The sequence below is a fragment of the Mobula hypostoma genome, chromosome 25 (assembly GCF_963921235.1).
Source record: "Mobula hypostoma chromosome 25, sMobHyp1.1, whole genome shotgun sequence".
NCBI classification, from domain to species: domain Eukaryota; kingdom Metazoa; phylum Chordata; class Chondrichthyes; order Myliobatiformes; family Myliobatidae; genus Mobula; species Mobula hypostoma.
The window spans coordinates 3336021-3355513 of record NC_086121.1 but is presented as its reverse complement, the minus strand read 5'-3'; the positions used below and the strand labels follow the sequence as shown (position 1 = coordinate 3355513).

The following is a 19493-nucleotide window of genomic DNA, read 5'->3' as shown; positions in this document are numbered from 1 at the left end:
CCTGAAGACACACACTCAATGTTTCAGGAACAGCTTCTTCCCCCTCCACCACTGAATTTCTGAATGGACAATGAACCAGTATACAGTACATTATTTTTTTTCTTTTTGCACTGCTTATTTAATTGATATTTAAAAATAAATTTCTTGTTGTAGTTTATAGTTTTTAAATTATGTATTTCAGTGCACTGCTGCTGCAAAACTACAAATTTCACATGTGCCAGTGATATTAATTCTGATTCTGATTGGTAGCTTAGGGTTCAATTCCTGTCCCTGTCTGTAACAAGTTTGTACATTCTCCCCATGAGCACGTGTGTTTTATACCTGATTATGATAACAGGCCCTTCCTGCCCAACGAGTTCCCACCACCCAATTAAACTCATTTGGCCAGGTAACCTACTAACCCATACATCTTTAACCAATTTCCCCGGGGATCAATAAAGTATGACTATGACTACTATGACTATCTTTGAGATATAGGAGGAAACCAGAGCACGCAGAAGAAAGCCAGGGGAGAACGTACAAACTGCTTGTATTCAGCTGTGAGAACTGAACCCTAATTAAAGTGTTGTACTAACCACATAATGATGGTGTACATGTCTGGTGCTATCGATGGGAGAAGCTGTAGTAGGTAACACTTAATCCTGATAAGTACTGACGGTTGTACTTGTTATTGTTGTTAAGTCCGTCACACCTACAGGCCACCGACAGCAGCTTGCCAGAGTCCTCTGTTGTGGTTCTGTCTTTGAGTGGTCCTGGCTTATGGAAGGTTGATTCACCCATTCGCTTCCAGACGAGCAGCTCTCACCACATGACTTCATCTGTCTTTTTGGCAAAATTCGTTCCTCTACCAGGGATGAAGTCTTTGGAGCTTCTGTTGGAGTTACTGTAGCTGTGCATTTTTTACACGATGCGGTTTCTAGCCTCATGCCCTTTTGCAGTTGGGTTTAGGACCGTCCGTGCCAGAGTTATGAAAGGGTGCAGTTGGGGAGGACTATAAAGATGGGGCATACACTAGTCCAAGTCTTTCAACTCAGCTGTCGTGGCTTTTCATGCCTTTTGGGAACTTACTCATCATACTACATTGATGTCCAAATTGTCATTGATGTGGTCTGTATACACAGTATGCAAGGCAATCTTTTCAAAATATCTTGGTACCTAAGACATAGAAACAGAATTAGGGCACTCAGCCCAACGAGTCTGCTCCAACATTGCATCATAGCTCATTTATTATCCCTCATTCTCTTACTTTCTCCCTGACTAACCAAGAACCTATCAACCACCGCTTTAAATATTCTCAATGACTTGGCCTCCACAGCGACCGTGACAATGAATTCCACAGATTCACTATCCTTTGGCTAAAGAAATTCCTTTTCTGCTGTTAACTCCCCCACCATAGAAAGCATCCTTTCCACATCCACTCTATCTATGCCTTTCAATATTCGATAAGTTTCAATGAGATCCCCCCTCATTTTTCTAAACCCTTAGCAAACATAAAAGCAATACCAATACAAGGGATGGTAGTAACACACACAAAATGCTGGAGGAACTCAGCAGGTCAGTTAGCATCTTTGGATAGGAATAAACAGCTGATATTTCAAGCTGAGACCCTTCACCTGGACTGGAAAGGAAGGGGGAAGGAGTTAGAATAGATGATGGGGGGGGGGGACACAAGCTAGAAGGTGATAGGTGAAGCCAGATATGGGAGAAGGTAGAGGAATAGTGAGAATTGGGAAATGGGGGACTGGAGACGCTGTAGAAGATGTTCATCAGAATATTGCCTGGGATAGAGAGCTTCAGCAATGGCAAGAAATGAAATGTATGGTTTCAATAGTACGGCCTTATGCTGGAGAGGAAATACAATAATGAGGGGTATAGATAAGGTACAGTAGATAGTTAAAATCCTCTTAGCAACGGGCCTCATTTACATTTAGAGCTAGGGAGTTCAGATTAAATCTAAGGAATAGTTTTCACTCGGAGTGTGGTTGTAATATTGAACACACTACCGAGTGGATGATGGCAAAGTATCTAAATGAACACTTGAATTCCTAAGGCATAGAAAGCTACAGACCAGGTGCTGTAAATGGAATTAGTGTAGATTTAGACATTATGGCGGCAAGTATATGGGTTGATACTGTTTCTGTGCAGTATCACTCTTATTCCAAGGACAATCAGATTAATGTTGATACAAGTATATTGCTTTTGTAAGAATTTCTATAAACTTACTTATATTTTCTAATTGGTTCGTCCTGCCTTTCTAATTCTAATCTGCTTCTTATCCAATTATGCTAACAGCATATTTTGAAATTCTTCACTTTTCGATGTCTGAATACTAATAAAGTAGAAAACAAGTCAGTGAATATTAGGCAGCAGTCAATAGACAGCAAACTGTTAAAAATATGCTTTTGAAAATTCAACATTATAGGTGAGAGAATTAATGAGCAAGATCATTAGATGCTTAATGAACATTGAGAGTTTCTAGAACAAATCAAAATCTATGATAGTGTAATAGATTTTCTATTGTACTCTTATGTCTATAAAACTATAATAGATTTTGAAATTGGATTGTTTTCATTTTATGTCCTTGGCTTAAAGTGGATTTTCTACACAATGGGAAGTGTTACTCAGACAGTTTATAGAATAGCTGCCTTGCCTGAAATTGAATATAGTCAAATATTTTAAAGGGAATGATTTACTTCGAGATGGGTACAGATGGGTACTGATCTGGCTTATATTTCCACTTCTAAGTACAATATTAATCAGCTTCACATACATTTGTGTTCAGATATTTCACTGTATTCATTAAGATAGTTCATGCAGTAACTAGTGTCTGTTAGTTCTGTTTGGAATGTCTGTTTTCACACAAATGGAGGTTCTAACAGTTTTCATCCACAGAAGAATTATACGATAACTTTATAGTTGAGTAGAATTAGCATTTAATTACCCAAGTAAATGTGTTAAGTTCTTAATCATTTGAATGTACACTGAATAATTTCAGCTCCACTATTTGTTGTTATTTTGAATCCTATAATTTTAATTAGAAGTAATTTACTTAAAAGGCCACTGTTATGAAAGTGTGCAATTAAGTTGAATTGAAAAAAAAATAGCATGTTTCTTGATTTTATTGATTAGTCATTATTTCTCGCAAAGTAAATAATCCAATCGTGTTAGAAGAACTTCTTAGTGATTAGGATAATTGCTTCAGTAGAGATTGTCCCAATCCATTTACCAGAAGGTGGACCAACTCAGAACTAACCCAAAATGGAGAGGGGTCGCAGAGGTTATTAATCTCATCCACCATTAATACAAGCTACTGTGCTATTCTAATTACTGGATTCTTGTAAACACTGCCTTGCAGCAATTCATAATCTCTAAACTTGTAGGAATGTTCCTAGATGAGCCCCTTTCAGATTGATGGTACAAGTGGATCGAGAGAGGTACAAGATTAGGCACTTCTTTTGCTGGGTACTTACTATAGTCAGAGCAGAACTGCACTGAATATCTAGATGGGTGATAGCTTAACATTTTCTAATGCTGTGATCTTGTTCCAGACACTAAACATGAAAATTTATGAATTATGTTGGTATTTTATAAAACTTAAACTTTCAGGGAATCCTTCATACAAATATTTGAACAGTAATGATTTTAAGAATAGACCCTCATACATATTTCACTTTTGACATTTGAAAATATTTCTAATTGTATTTTAATCCTTGGCTGCCAATGTGGGGAAGACTAGCATAACATCCCTAGTAGCCTAACCTGATCCAACAACAAAGGTGCCACAGCCAAGAAAGCTCACCAGCACCCCTACTTCCTCAGGAGGCTAAAGAAATTTGACCTACCCACTTTGACCTTCACCAATTTTGATCAATATTCCATTAGAAAATATCCCATCTGAATGTATCCCAGCTTAATATGGGAGTGCAAGACCTGTGTTGCACTTGCTCACTTTCTTCTACATAAGATCAGAAATTTCCCACAGCATTCCAAGTGTATTTTCACCAAAGCCCTGCAATAAGATATCTTTACTGTTTTTCTCAAAACATGCTGGTGCTTATATATTTATGCACTTTTTGTTCCATATCCATAGATTAACTATACATTTCTTTATATAATTATTTATTCTTGTTATTTTTGTGTTGGTGTGACATGCAACAACACAGCAAATTCCTAATACATGTTAATATATGTGGTGAATAAAGTTGGATCCTTGATCATTTCGTAGAGCTGGGGTTCCCAACCTTTTTTATGTTATGGATCCCTACCATTAACTGAAGGGTTGGGAAGCCCTGACAGGGTGAAGTTCAACATACGGCTTACCTTCCTAACCAATTGCACACCTGCATGTTTGCTTTCAGTAACTAATATGCAAAAGCATCCAGATCCTTTTGAGCATTCACGTTTTCCAATCTAACGTTAGAGTAATACTCTGCCTCAATCTTCATGTTAGTGTTTGTTCAGCTGGCTGGCCATCCCAACATCATATCCTGGATTCTTTGGCATTTCAACTCTCTGCAGTTTGGTTTGTTATCCCACTGAAACCTCCTTGGTAATGATTGTAATGGTGTTATAAAATCGGGATACAGTCATAGAATGCACCAACACAGAAACTAGTCCATGCCTAGTCACATTGATCTGCATCTGGACCTCCATTCCCCTTCTGTCCATGTACTTATCCAAATTTACCTTAAAAGTTGCAATTGAACCTGCATCCATCACTTCCACAAGCAGTTTGTTCCACTCTCTCACCATCCTCTGAGTGCAGATGTTCCCTTTAAACATTTGCGCTGTCACATTTAACCTATGACTTCGAGTTCTTAGTCAAATGATCTCTTTGTTCTGTAACAGGAGGTAGGTCGGATGAAGATAGAACTGTTTGCAGATGTTGTTCCCAGGGCAGCAGAGAACTTCAGGTAAGATGCTGTTAAATTAGCCACTTTATTTCCCTTCCAAACTCTATAAACTACTGTAATTCATTGTTATACTGTTACTCATTCAATGCTTTTTTTTTCCATTTTAGACAGTTCTGTACTGGAGAATTCAGGTCAGTCCAAGCTTTGTTTACATGTGGAGTATCTGGCCTTGATTTGGTGTTCTTAAGAGTTTTGAAAACTAGATGCAGTACAATGCAATTCTACGCTCAGGTGAAGCTTACAGAGTAAAAACACACAAGTAAGAAATTTCATTGCAACCTGCAGTATATGAGAAAAAATCTAATCTGAGTCTAGTTCACAAACCAGTTATTCAGTTTACCCAGTTCTTTTGGTTCTAAGGAATGTAATAGAACACCACTTAATGTGTTGACTATGAAAGTAATTGAGAAGGCATTGTACAGTTTATTTTTGTAATTTTTTTTATCAAGAATAAAGTTTTATTTGAGATGTAGAAAAAATTCAGTTTACCCAATATTCACAGTAATGAAAAGATTTTCATTACCTGATGAAGGCCTCAGCCCAAAATGTCGACTGTTTGTTCCCCTCCATTGATGCTGCCTGCCTTGTTGAGTTCCTCCAGTATCCTCCAGTATGTCTGTGTTGCTCTGGAGTTCCAGCACCTGTGGAATCTCTTGTGTTTTTGATCAGTAGATGAGCTAGCTCTTTTGCCTTGAAATCAATGATGCAAAATTGCCAGATCATATTTCCTCGAATGGATTAATAACTTAACCCAATGGCTACATATGTACGTATTATTTTGCTTTCTTCCCTGAAATTACGCATTGTCTATCCTTGGGTAAACCAAGTTGTTGAGCTTTATTCCGTTCCACAAAGAATGTAAAGGTTTTTGCTGGGAGGAGTTGTTCAGTGGTCAAAGACCTGCTGGTTGATGTTGATATTCTACTGTCACCGTCTCCTAATCCCCAACCAAGGCTGCAGGGCTAAAATCAGATGACGGATCACCAAACTTCACACAGTGCAGAGCACTACATACAGTATAAGAAGAGTTGTGTCTCAGTAGTGCAATCACTCCGTCAAGTATGATCTCCTAAGGGGTTATCTTGGTGGGTCCTCAGCTGATGGTAGAGGCCTATCTGGGATCCACATATTCTGGTGCAGTGTGAGTAAGAGTAAGTGGTGGCTGTGGTTAGTGGTCGGGTTGTTTGGTTGTTCAGTCTCTCCTTTTGCAGTTGCCGCTTGCACTCTGGCGTAGTGGAGGTTGCTGTCATGTAACACAGGCTGCTCTTGAGCAGATTTCCTCCAGGTGAATCTATTGAGTGCAATGTCTTCCCAGTTTTTCTCCTTCCATTGTTGAAATTCTTCAGGCCGATATTGATGTTATCTTTGAAGAGTTTCCTTTGTCCACCAGGGGCTCGCTGACCGTCCTTCAGCTTGGAGCACAGGATCTGTTTGGGGAGACGTAAGTTAGGCATCCGAACAACGTGACCTATCCATCGGAGTTGGAGCGATTTATCATGATGGAGATGTAGTTCATTGACCTCCCCCAGTATGCTGGTGTGTCTGTTCTTTCAGCTGATCGTCAAAATCTTTCATAAGACTCTTTGGTGTTATTGTTTCAGGGCTTTTAGGTATCGACTGTAGGTGATCCATGAATCAGCTCCATATAGACCAGAGGATCTATCTGTCACAATAGCAATGAAGTCACCACTTCAGTCTTATTCTACCTACCTTCTTAACTATTGACCTTGTGTCACAAAATAATTAAGACATGCCATTGCAATTGATTAAATAATGGGATCTTTTATATACCGCACGTCTGCGAATCAGCTGGGGTAGTCGAAGGCCCAGTGTCTGCTTCCGAATGAGAGTCCGCTGGAGGCCAAAGAATACTGACTATCTTGGGGTTGCATATGTGGGTGGGAGGAAAGGAGCTTGCTTTACTGTTACTTGTTACTTTTGGGTTCTGTGTTGTTTTGCTGAACGTGGTGGGCATGTTATGTTGGCACCAGAATGTGTGGTGACACTTGACATTTCTTTAACTTCCTGTTACAGAACAAGGATCATTTAACTAAGAACTCAAAGTCATATGTTAAGTGCGAAAGATGTATTTCTCTGTATGTTTTGATGCCATCAGCATCATCATTCTGTGCCGTGTGGTATGACATAGACAATCATGGTCTTGCATCCTTGACCATAATTGTTCTTGTCAAATTTTTCTACAGAAGTGGTTTGCCATTTCCTTCTGGGCAGTGTCTTTACAAGACAGGTGACCCCAGCCATTATCAGAGATTGTCTGCCTGGCGTCAGTGGTCACTTAACCAGGACTTGTGATATGCACCAGCTGCTCATATGACCATCCACCACCTGCTCCCTTGGCGTCATGTGACCCTGATTAGGGAGGTGGGGGTCTAAGCAGGTGCTACACCTTGCCCGAGGGTGACCTGCAGGCTAGTTTAGGGAAAGAACACTTCATACTTCCATTGGTAGACACGTATCTCCACCCCAACACCCCTATGTTTTGATGTACGTGTGATAAATAAACCTGAATCTTGAACCTGTTGCTGAAAGGAACGTGACTAAACACCGGCAACTTTTCTTAAAAATGGTTTGGCTGCCTGTGTCTTATCTATTCAGTGCAATTATTTCATACCCTTTTGCCAGCCTCTAATGATTTTGGAATGGAGTTACTTTAAGTTGGAAGTGCAGACTTAAAAGATTAACACCATGTTAGTTTCAAGAACTTGGGACTTACTGACACCATAGATTAAAAGTGATTTTTGTTTTGTTCCATCAGGAAGGACGGGGTTCCTGTAGGTTACAAAGGAAGTACATTTCACAGGTATGATAGTGCATTTTAATTTACAGCACTGGATTTTGTATTTTGGCATTGTTTCATGACTAGAGATCAGAATCAATCACCATTCCATTAGAACCTGCATCGCTGCCAAGGAAAATTGGGTAAATATTGCAAGACACAACCCACCCAGCAAACTGCGTTTTCCAACACCTCCCTTTTGAAAAGCCCTAAAGCGCTATCAACGAACCGCATCACCCATCAACCCACCTACTTAACCCTGCCCTAATTATAGGGCATTTTCCAATCAACAATTAACCTCCTTACCAGTATGTTCTCGGAATGTGAGAGGAAGCTCACATGTCAGGAAAGAGAGCATACAAACTCCTTACAGGTGGCCTGGGAATTGAACTCCAAACTTTTGACGCCCTAGGCTCCAATAATGTCACACAAACTACTACCTGACGGTACTGTTTCTTCCCTCAGACATGTAATCTAATCAGCCATTCTAGTTAACCACTCCCAACCCGTCTATCTGTTACCTCCAGACACTGGACTGTAAACACTTTAAACCACTTTTGATAAAGCTGTTAACATTGTAAACACATGCTGGTATTTATGTATTTATGCATATTTTGTTCCATATCTATACTTAATCTCTAAGTTTATTTTTTATATAATTCTGTATTCTACATCATTTTTGAATATTGTTTAATGTTGCATGTCACAGCAACTAGATGTATTAGTAGGTCAATTGGTCAGTTATTTATTTCAATTTTTAGTTATTGTGTATTAACATGCCACAAAACAACGAATTTCACGACATCTACCGGTGATATTAAACCTGATTCTGATTCGGCATTTGTCCATCAATCTGAACCTGTGGCAACAGTCTACTAGATAAGTCAACCTGCACAACCAGCTGTGGCGATGAATTTCACATTGAGCCACATGAAACTCTTAATCAGGGCTTTTGACCGGAAACATCAGCAAAACTTCTCTTTTCCCCACCCCACCTCCCACCTCCCCCAGTGCTGAATACCTCCAGCAAATTCTTGCCCCAGACTCCAGCATCTACAATCTGCTGTGTCTGCTTTGTGCTCTCTGCTCCTCTAGCCTTTCACTAATGGCATCACTCTTTACCTTTTTAATCCCCACAAGATGTCCAACACCTCTAATAAATCTCTGCATTTTACTTGTTCCAAGCAGAACACCACCAGCTTCTCCAGTCTAACCTTGCAGCTGAAATTCCTTCAATCTGAAGCGTTTTTCCATAGGCTCACCGTGATTTTTTTCTATGTTAAATAATTCATGAGGAATAAAGGCACAGCTGTATATACTGTATCATTTTACCTTTACTGTGATTCTGATCTGCAAAAAAAAGTAAGTGTTTGTTCAGTATTATCCAGCTTGTCGGACATTCTTGCTTGGGTGCCTGGTCTGTAAGCATCACCATGTTAATCCTGCAGCTAAACTCAGTGTATTTAACCAGTTTATTGAGCTGCATGTATGGCTGGCAACGAGAGGTGGTAGAAGTGTATAGCATCAGTTTGATTTCTTGGTTGTCAGGCCTCTTGTTCATCCATTTTATATCTTTCTAACAAAATACTGGTAGCATAGTGGTTAGCATTACATGATTACAGCGCCATCCATGAAGTCAGTTTTCAACTCCTGCTGCTGTCTGTAAGGAGCTTGACTGCATGGGTTTCCTCTGGGTGACTGTCAGGAGAAGGAATGGGACGGTGAATGGGCAGTTAGTGCAGAGCACCCCTGTGGCCATTCTGCTCAATAATAAATATACAGTTTTAGGTACTGTTATGGGGGAATGACCTCCCAGGGGAATGCCATGGAGACAAGGTTACTGGCACTGAGCATGATTCCATGGTACAAAAAGGAAAGAGGGAGAAGAGGGGAGTGGTAGTGATGGGGGACCCAGTAGTCAGAGGAACAGACTGGAGATTCTTTGGGCATGAATTGGACACCTGAATGATATGTTGCCTCCCAAATGCCAGGGTCAGGGACATCTCAGATCACATTTTGGAGAGATGGAGGGAGCAACCAAATGTCTTCGTACATCTTGGTACTAATGACATTGGAAGGAAATGCAAAGAGGTCCTGAAGAGAGAATTTAGAGAGCTAGGCAGACAACTGAGAACCAGGACCTCCAGCATAGTAATTCCTGGATTGCTACCTGTGCTGTGTGCCAGTGAGGGTAGAAACAAGATGATTTAGCTTATAAATGTGGGGACAGGACTTCAGGTACTTGGATCATTGGGATCTCTTGGTGGCTGAGGGATAGTTGTAGTTGGGAGCTAAATGTTCAAGGTTATTGGTGGGATAGGAAGGTGGGTGGGGGCATGGCTCTGGTGGTAAAGAATGGCATCAAGCCATTAGAAGGATGTGACATAGGATTGGAAAATGTTGAAACCTTGCAGGTTGAGTTAAGAAACTGCAAGGGTAAAAGGACCCTGATGGCAGTTATATACAGGCCTCCAAACAGTAGCTGGGATGTGGACTGCAGAATACAACAGGAAATAGGAAAAGCATGTCAAAGGGGGAAGGGGATTGTCGACTCAGACCATGAGAGGCCTGCGTCGGGCATTTTCATGCCTTACAAGGCGCAGATTGGAAGTCTGTGTGGGACACAGACTAGAGTAATGTGTGATTAAGAGCCTTGCTCGAGGGCACAAACACACTGCCACAGCTGAGGCTCGAACTAGCAACCTTGAGGTAACTAGACGAACGCCTTAACCACTTGGCCACGTGCCCAACACAAAGGGACAATGTTATGATAGTCATAGGAGATTTTAACTTGCAAGTAGATTGGGAAAATTAGGGTGGTAATGGATCTCAAGAGAGTGAAGTTGTTGAATGCCTACGAGATAGCTTTTTAGAGCAGCTTGTAGTTGAGCCTGCTAGGGGATCAGCTACACTGGATAGAGTGTTATGTAATGAACTAGAGGCGTTTCGGGAGCTTAAGGAAAGAAACCCTTAGGAGGCATAGATCATTATATGATTGAGTTCAACTTAAAATTTGATGGGGAGAAAGTAAAGTCTGACATAGCAGGAAGGAAATCACAGTGGTACGAAAGAGAAGTTGGCTAAAGTAAATTGGAAGGAGATGCTGGCAGGGATGACAGCAGATTAGCAATAGCTTGAGTTTCTGGGAAAAACGACAAAGGTTCAAGATAAATCTATTCCAAAAACAACAAAATACTCAAATAGCAAAATAGTACAACATGGCTGACAAGGGAAGTCAAAGCTAATGTAAAAGCAAACGAGAGGGCATACCACAAAGCAAAAATTAGTGGGAAGATAGAAGATTGGGAAGCTTTTAAAAAAACTACAGAAAACAACTAAAAGAATCATTAAGAGAGAAAAGATGAAATTATGAAAGCAAGCTAGCAAGCAACATCAAGGTTGATATAAAAAGTGTTTTCAAGTATATAAAAATGAATGAGAGATGAGAGTGGATATAGGACTGCTAGAAAATGAGGCCGGAGAAAAAATAATGGGGTCAAGAAGATGGCAGATGAACTAAATGAGTATTTTGCATCAGTTTTCACTAAGGAAGACTCTATCAATATGCCAGGTGTTGAAGGGTGTCAGGGAAGAGAAGTGAGTGCAGTTACTATTACAAGGGAGAAGGTGCTGAAAAAGCTGAAAGACCTAAAGGCACATATGTCACCCGGACCAGATGAACTGCACCCAAGGGTTCTGAAAGAGGTAGCAGTGGAGATTGTGGAGGCATTAGTAGTGTTCCTTTAAGAATCATTTTGGTCTCTGGCATGGTTCCAGAGTACTGGAAAATTGTAGATGTCACTCTTTAAGAAGAAAGGAGGGAGGCAGCAGAAAGGAAATTACAGACCAGTTAGTCTGACCTCAGTGGTTGGGAAAATTTGGAGTCAATTGTTAAGGATGAGGTTATGGAAGTACTTGGTAACACAGGACAAGATAGGACAAAGTCAGCATGGTTTCCTTAAGGTAAAATCTTGCCTGAAGAAACTGTTGGAGTTCTTTGAGGAGATCACAAGTAGGGTAGATAAACGGGTTGCAGTGGATGTTGTATATTTGGATTTTCAGAAGGCCTTTGACAAGGTGCCACACATGAGGTTACTTACCAAGTTAAGAGCCTATGGTATTACAGGAAAGTTACTGGCATGGTTAGAGCTTTGGCTGATTGGTAGGAGGTAGTGAGTGGGAATAAAAGGATCCTTTTCTTGGCTGCCAGTGACTAGTGGTCTGCAGAGCTCGGTGTTGGGATCACTTCTTTTTATGCATTATATCTATGATTTAGATGATGGAATTGATGGCCTTGTTGCCAAGTTTGCAGATGATATGAAGATTGGTAGAGGGCCAGGTAGTGTTGAGGAAACAGGAGGGCTGCAGAAGGACTTAGACAGATTGGGAGAATGGGCAAGGAAGTGGCAAATGAAATACAATGTTGGAAAATGCATGGAAGCCAGCTGGTGGCATAGTGGCATCAGCGCTGGACTTCAGGGTGAGGGGTCCCGAATTCGAATCCGGCTGGCTCCCTTCCATGCTCTCCATCCGTGCCTGGGTTGAGTGTCGAGCTAACAACTCAACCTCGTAAAAAAAACCTGGAGAGGGATGGGCTTTGCCAGGTTTCAAGTGCCCAAGACACGCCGTACGATGAGCATGCCAAAAAGCTTGCCATGACGGTGCCCCAACGACTCCACCAGGAATTAAGGGCGCACATGCACACACACACAGAAGAAATAAATGTGCAGACTATTTTCTAAATGGGATGAAAGTCTAAAATCTGTGATGCAAAGGGACTTAGGAGTCCTTGTGCAGAACACCTTAAAGGTTAACTTGCAGGTTGAGTCAGTGGTGAGGTCCAGAATACAAGAGCAGGGATGTGATGCTGAGGCTTTATAAGGCACTGGTGAGGCCTCACCTTCAGTATTTGGGTTCATTATATAAGAAAAGATGTGCTGGCATTGGAGAAGATTCAGAGGATGTTCACAAGTTTGGCTCTGGGCCTATACTTGCTGAAATTTAGAAGGATGAGGGGATCTCATTGAAACCTTTCGAATGTCCAAAGGGCTAGACAGCACATTCTTTGGTTGTGTTGGTTGTTAAATGCAAACCTATGTTATGATGTACGTGTGATAAATAAATTTAAATCTGAATTTACGCTACCTTTGTTCTGTTCAGTTTTAAATCCTGTTCTCCAATAATTCCACATGAAACCTTCTGAGGACAGATACCAACTCACTGGCTGAGTAATTCTAGTAGTTTTACAATCTTTTAATTTTGCGTCATGCTCATTAGAATTTTGACTACATTTATGAGTGTTTCTAATAGGACATGTAACAGAACAGGAGTGTTTCTAACAACACACATAAAAGTTGCTGGTGAACGCAGCAGGCCAGGCAGCATCTCTAGGAAGAGGTGCAGTCGACGTTTCAGGCCAAGACCCTTCGTCAGGACTAACTGAAGGAAGAGTGAGTAAGGGATTTGAAAGGGGGAGGGGGAGATCCAAAATGATAGGAGAAGACAGGAGGGGGAGGGATGGGGCCAAGAGCTGGACAGGTGATAGGCAAAAGGGATACGAGAGGATCATGGGACAGGAGGTCCGGGAAGAAAGACAAGGGGGGGGGGGACCCAGAGGATGGGCAAGGGGTATATTCAGAGGGACAGAGGGACAGACGGAGAAAAAATAGAGTGAGAGAAAGAATGTGTGTATAAAAATAAGTAATAGATGGGGTAGCAGGTTGGAGGCTACCCAGATGGAATATAAGGTGTTGTTGAACATGAACATCGACTTCTCTAACTTCCGCTAATGCTCCACCTCCCCCTTGTACCCCATCTGTTACTTATTTTTATACACACATTCTTTCTCTCACTCTCCTTTTTCTCCCTCTGAATATACCCCTTGCCCATCCTCTGGGTCCCGCCCCCCCTTATCTTTCTTCCCGGACCTCCTGTCCCATGATCTTCTCGTATCCCTTTTGCCTATCACCTGTCCAGCTCCTGGCTCCATCCCTCCCCCTCCTGTCTTCTCCTATCATTTTGGATCTCCCCCTCCCCCTCCAACTTTCAAATCCCTTACTCACTCTTCCTTCAGTTAGTCCTGACGAAGGGTCTTGGCCTGAAACGTCGACTGCACCTCTTCCTATAGATGCTGCTTGGCCTGCTGCGTTCACCAGCAACTTTTATGTGTGTTGCTTGAATTTCCAGCATCTGCAGAATTCCTGTTGTTTGTGTTTCTAACAAGTCATGTTTCTGCAGTGCCATTAAACTGTGCTCCGTTCAATTCTTTCAGAGTCATCAAGGATTTTATGATACAAGGAGGAGACTTTGTAAACGTGAGTAACTCGCTTCAGCAATAACATAATATTGTGCTTCAGATTTTACACTTAATTGCCTGGTCACGTCGAGGGTCCAACTGGGCTTTGCTTGTCATTGTATCTCTTGAAATTTTCTCCTTGTTGCACCAAAATGCAGATAGTAAATCAGTTGAAATGAGGTCTTGGTTCTGGTCTGTAAAATTCAGGTCTGAACCAGCAGTTATCAGTATAAGGCAAGGAAACGTGTTTTCTGTTAGGAACCCCACCATCTCAGTCATGCTCTCTTTTTGTTGCTGCCATTGGGTAGCAGGAACTTTAGGTCCCAAACAACCAGATTGAGGAACAGTTATTACCCCTCAATCATCAGCTCTTGAGTCAGCATGAATAACCTCACTCCTCTGAACTCCGAACTGCTTCTACGATCCACAGACTCATTTTCAAGGACTTTACAACTCATGTTCTCAGTATTACAGTGCCTTGAAAAAGTATTCAGCTCACACAACTATTTTCACATTTTATTGTCCCATTTTCTAAATTTAAAATATATTGAAGTAGGATTTTTTGAGCTAATCTACAAAACATTGTGCATTGTGTCAAATTTTTAAAAATCCAAAACTTGTCAACGTTTTACTAAAAGTTAAAATCAAAAATTGTGAGGCTGAAAAAGTATTCATCTCCTTTGTAATTACTGTGCTAACTTTCCTCAGCAGCAATATTTACCTTATCTACTCACCCAATTTGTTCATGTCGAAAAGTGGTGGATCACCTGTTTTCAATGATAAATACCCCCTCTCTGTAAGGTCCAACAGTATGGTGGATTTTCAACAGACTAAACCAAAATGAAGACAAAAGAGCATTCAAGACAAGTCAAGGAAATGATAATAGAGATGCACAAATCTAGGGAAAGGTATAGAGCATCTCAAAAGCACTGAACATCCCTTAGAGCTCAGTGCAGTCCATCGTTAAAAACCTTACTGCCTAGGTCAGGCTGCCCTTCTAAGCTTAGTCGCCACTGAAGAATGGCGCTTGTAAGAGAGGCTACAGTGATGCCAACAGTCACTGAGTGAACTGCAGAAGTCGTTGGCTGCAATTGGAGATGAAGTTCATGGTCCAAAGTCTCTAAGGCCTTGCACAAAAAGAGTATTTATGGAAAAGTAACAAGGAAGAAGCCCTGGCTATAAAAAAGCATATCACTGCTTGTAAAAATTTTGTAAAGTGTCACATAGAAGATACTGTAAAGATGTGGAAGAAGGTCTTGTGGTCAGTTGAGACTAAAGTGGAACATTTTAGCCTCAACACTAAGCAGTACATGTGGTGTAAATCTAATATTGTGTGTCAGCCAGGTAACATCATCCCTACTGTAAAGTATGGTGGAGGTAGCATCATGCTATGGGGATGTTTTTCAGCAGCAGGGACTGGAAATCTAGTCAGGATTGATGGGAAGATGAATGCTAGCCTCTGCCAGAAAAACTTAAACTGTGGAAGAAGTTCATCTTTCAACAGGACAATGAACCAAAGCATATTGCCAGAGAAACCATGGAATGGCTTCAAATGATCTCCTTGAGTAGCCCACTCAGAGTCCTGACCTTAACCCGATCAAACTTCTCTGGCAAGTCCTCAAAATCACTGTCCACCGCTGCTCCCCAACTAACCTGGCACAGCTTGAGCAACCTTGAAAAGAGGAGTGGGCAAATCTTGCTCTGTCGTATAAGAGGTGGTTCAACGAAGTACTGAGCAAAGGGGGATGAATACTTTTGAACTGCTGGCATGTCAGTTTTTGAATTTTTAGTGCTTCATGCTTTACAATTTTCCCTGTTTTTGTTTGAGCTGTACTGTGAAAAAAGAGCATGTGATTCACAGATAAAAATTCTCAGTTAATCTCTGGTTCTAATACTCATCAGAATCAGGTTTAGTATCACCAGCATATGTTGTGAAGTTTGTTATTATGTGGCAACAGTCCATTGCGATGCATAATAAAAACTAAATTACAATAAGAAGTGTGTGTGTGTGTATAAATAAAATTAGTGTAACAAATGGTTCAGGGCTGAAAACTTTTCCAAGGTACTGTCTTTATTATTGCTGTTATCATTTTTTTAGTATTTGCATATTGGTTGTCAGTCTTTACTTATACGTGGTTTCTCATTGTTTCTATTGTATTTCTTTGTTCTGTGTAAATGCCTGCAAGAAAGTGAGTCTCGGGGTAATACATTGTGAAATGTACAGTACGTACTTTGATAACAAATTTACTTTGAACTTCATTCAAAATCCTTGCCATGTGGTAATGAAGGGAAGCACATATGAAAGGCTGTTCTCCTCAAAAGATTTGAGGTGAACGGTGGCTTGAAGCTAGCCTGATTACAAATCTGTAGCAGCAGTGCCCTAACAAAGTGCATTAAGGACATGTCTTTGCTGTGGACTTCCCTAGGATGTCAGTCGCAATCTCCTTTTAGCGCATTAAGGTTCAAGCAAGGGTTACGTTTCAGATACAATGCTTTCACAAAAATGTTTGCAGGCTGTATCAAGTCCCATCTTCTCTTCATCTATGTTTTTGCTAACCAACATTCTGTCCCATCTAAGCAATATTGTCATTTCAATTTCTCATCCTCTTCAACTCTCTCTCTGGCTTCCCCTTCACGACTGTAAACTGCAGCTTTCTAAGGCAGTATTAGGTCTCTAAACTCAACCCAGTTTCTGATTAGCCTACCAGAGGTTGCTGACGTTCAAAGTAAATGTATTATTAAAGTTACCTTATTTTGAAGGCATTTACAGGAAAAAATAAAAAATACTGTATAATAGAATTTATGAAAAAAACTATACATAAACAGACAAAGGCTGACAAATAATCAAGGTGCAAAAGAAGACAAACCGTGCAAATGAAGAAATAACAACTAAGAACATGAGTTGAATGTGAGTCAGAATTTTCTAACTGTATGTGCAATCATACTGGGCTGAAGTGAGACAGGTCATAGAATCACTTCAGAGTTGTGGTCAGTGAGTGTCTGAATCCTGAACCATCTGCCTGTGCTGCCAACTTCAGGCACCTTAGGACTTTTATACCAGTATCTCTTTGAACAATATTCCCTAAGGACCAATCATTCACAGTATATATCCTGCCTATATTTTCATCCAAAATGTATCACCTCACACTTAACACGATTAAATTACATCTTCCATTCATCTGCCCTGCTTTCCAGCTGATCAATATAATTCTGTGACTTAAGTTTGCCCTTCTCTATAACAAACCCACTACCAATTTTGTGTCGTCTGCACATTTGCTCATCATGCTTCCTGCATAGACATCCAAGTTGTTAATGTATACAACTAACAGTGCAGGTCCCAGCACCCATCTCTGGTAGATGACTGGTTACAGAACACTTCGGAGATGGGAAGCCTGAGGTACCTGTTTGGAGTAGGAATAGGTAAACGCGGCAGCAGAGGCAGGGATAGCGCAGGCTCATACCTGCATCAGATCACAAGTAACTGTTCTGTTACAGAATTGGTAAGTTTGTTTTTTCTCTGATTACACAGTAATTGCAAAGATAATTACTAATCACTTTGCACTAAATTGGCCTTTGTTTGTGTTGGCCCGAAACATCGACTGTACCTCTTCCTAGAGATGCTGCCTGGCCTGCTGCGTTCACCAGCAACTTTGATGTGTGTTGCTTGAATTTCCAGCATCTGCAGAATTCCTCATGTCTGTGCTTTGTTTTTCTTGTTCTAATTCAGTTCTCGTAAAAATTTAATTAGTTTTCTCTTTTGAATGCTGCTTATCTGAAGCTGTGTGCCTGTGTTGTAATTTTTCATTGCACCTGTGCATACCTGTACATATGCTTGTGCATGTGACAATAAACTTGACTTTGAATGTCTAAAATGTATAAGCATATAATCTTGTGCCTAGTTTAGGGTATTCTTTATCATAGAGTATGGAACACTGCATGCACAAAAACAGGCCATTTGGCCCATCTACTCCCTGCCAAACTATTATTTTACCTTGTCCCATCAACTTGCACCTGGACCATAGCCCTCCATACCCCTCCAATCCATGTACTTACGCAAATTTCTCTTGTATGTTGAAATCGCGCCCACATCCACCACTTACAGTAGAAGTTTGTTTTACACTTTTACTGCCCTCTGAGTGAAGAAGTTTCCTCTCATGTCCCCTTTAAACATGTCATCTTTCACCCTTAGCCTATGATCTCTAGTACTAGTCTCAGGCAGCTTCATTGGGGGGAAAAAAGCCTGCTTGCACTTACCCCATCTATTCCATACCTAATTTGGTATACCTTTACCAAATCTCCCCTCATTCTTCTATGCCCTCATGCCAGAGTTTCCCAATCTGAGATCCACAGATCTCAGTTAATGGTAGGGGTCCATGGCATAAAAGAGATGGAAGCTCCTATTCTGTGCTCTGGGGAATAAAGTAATAGCCTATTCAACCTTTCCGTATAATTCCAGTCCTCAAGTCCCAGCAACATCCTTGTAAATTTTCTCTGTGCTCTTTCAATCTCATTATCGTTAGTAAATGGTCTATTAGCCAGATGTGGCTCTATTTGTTGTGTCCAAATTTACCATAATTATTTCTGTTCTTAGACATCATGCAGAAATCTGTTATATGGACAAATAATAAATACCTGAAAGCCCAGTGTGATTACATGCACACAGTTAGAAAAATGCAACTCATTTGTTAAGGCACTTCTGAAACATGGCCTTCTATTCCACTAAAATCCCTAGGATTTAACTTTTGATTACAGGACAAAGTAGTTTTATTATCAATGGCTGCAGGGCTATTGTAGGAGTTCGGCACTCCTCTCCCTGCTGATTGGTCTATGGCAACTGTCACCTAGGTAGAGTGCCGCCTGCCAGCAGGTGAGCACCTGTCAATCGCTCCCCAGGCACACGTCCACAACTTCCAAACAAAAGCTACTCTCTGTTAGAAAACTCCAAAGGTGGCAAACTGAAGGACTGAAAACAGTTGGAAAAGCCCAAAAGTAAATTTATTATCAAAGTACCCATATGTCACCATATACAACCCTGAGATTCGTTTTCTTGTGGGCATACTCAGTAAATCCAAGAAACACAATAGAATCAATGAAAGACCTCACCCAGCATTACAGACAAACAACCAATGTGCAGAAAAACAACAAACTCTAAATGCAAAAATAATTAAATGATAATGAATAAGCAATAAATATCGTGAACATGCGATGAAGCATCCTTGAAAGTGAGTTGTTTGGTCGGTGGAACAAGTAAAGTTGAAAGAACAAATATAATTTTTACTGAAACATACGTTTCCTGCTTTGTGTTTGCTGATCCTTTATTTTTCTGTCTACACATCATAGTAATGCTGGCATCGTCTTGCCCACAGGGAGATGGGACTGGTGTATGTAGCATATACAGAGGACCGTTTGCTGATGAAAACTTCAAGATAAAACACACTAGTCCCGGTCTGTTGTCAATGGTAAGAGACACACATGTTGTTTATGTAAC

At 40.8% G+C, this 19493-nt stretch overlaps 1 protein-coding gene across 2 annotated transcripts in view; it reads left to right on the top strand.

The window, feature by feature from the left end:
- ppih (peptidylprolyl isomerase H (cyclophilin H)) overlaps positions 1 to 19493 on the top strand; it is a 30831-nt gene that overhangs the window by 4054 nt on the left and 7284 nt on the right. The window contains exons 2-6 of one of the 2 annotated variants that reach the window (XM_063033414.1): positions 4849 to 4913; positions 5021 to 5044; positions 7690 to 7734; positions 13982 to 14024; positions 19372 to 19464. In XM_063033414.1, the coding sequence (XP_062889484.1) occupies positions 4849 to 4913; positions 5021 to 5044; positions 7690 to 7734; positions 13982 to 14024; positions 19372 to 19464 (270 nt within the window). Of the gene's footprint in view, positions 1 to 4848; positions 4914 to 5020; positions 5045 to 5101; positions 5173 to 7689; positions 7735 to 13981; positions 14025 to 19371; positions 19465 to 19493 lie in introns of those variants that run through there. The other variant, XM_063033415.1, reaches the window with a different exon arrangement.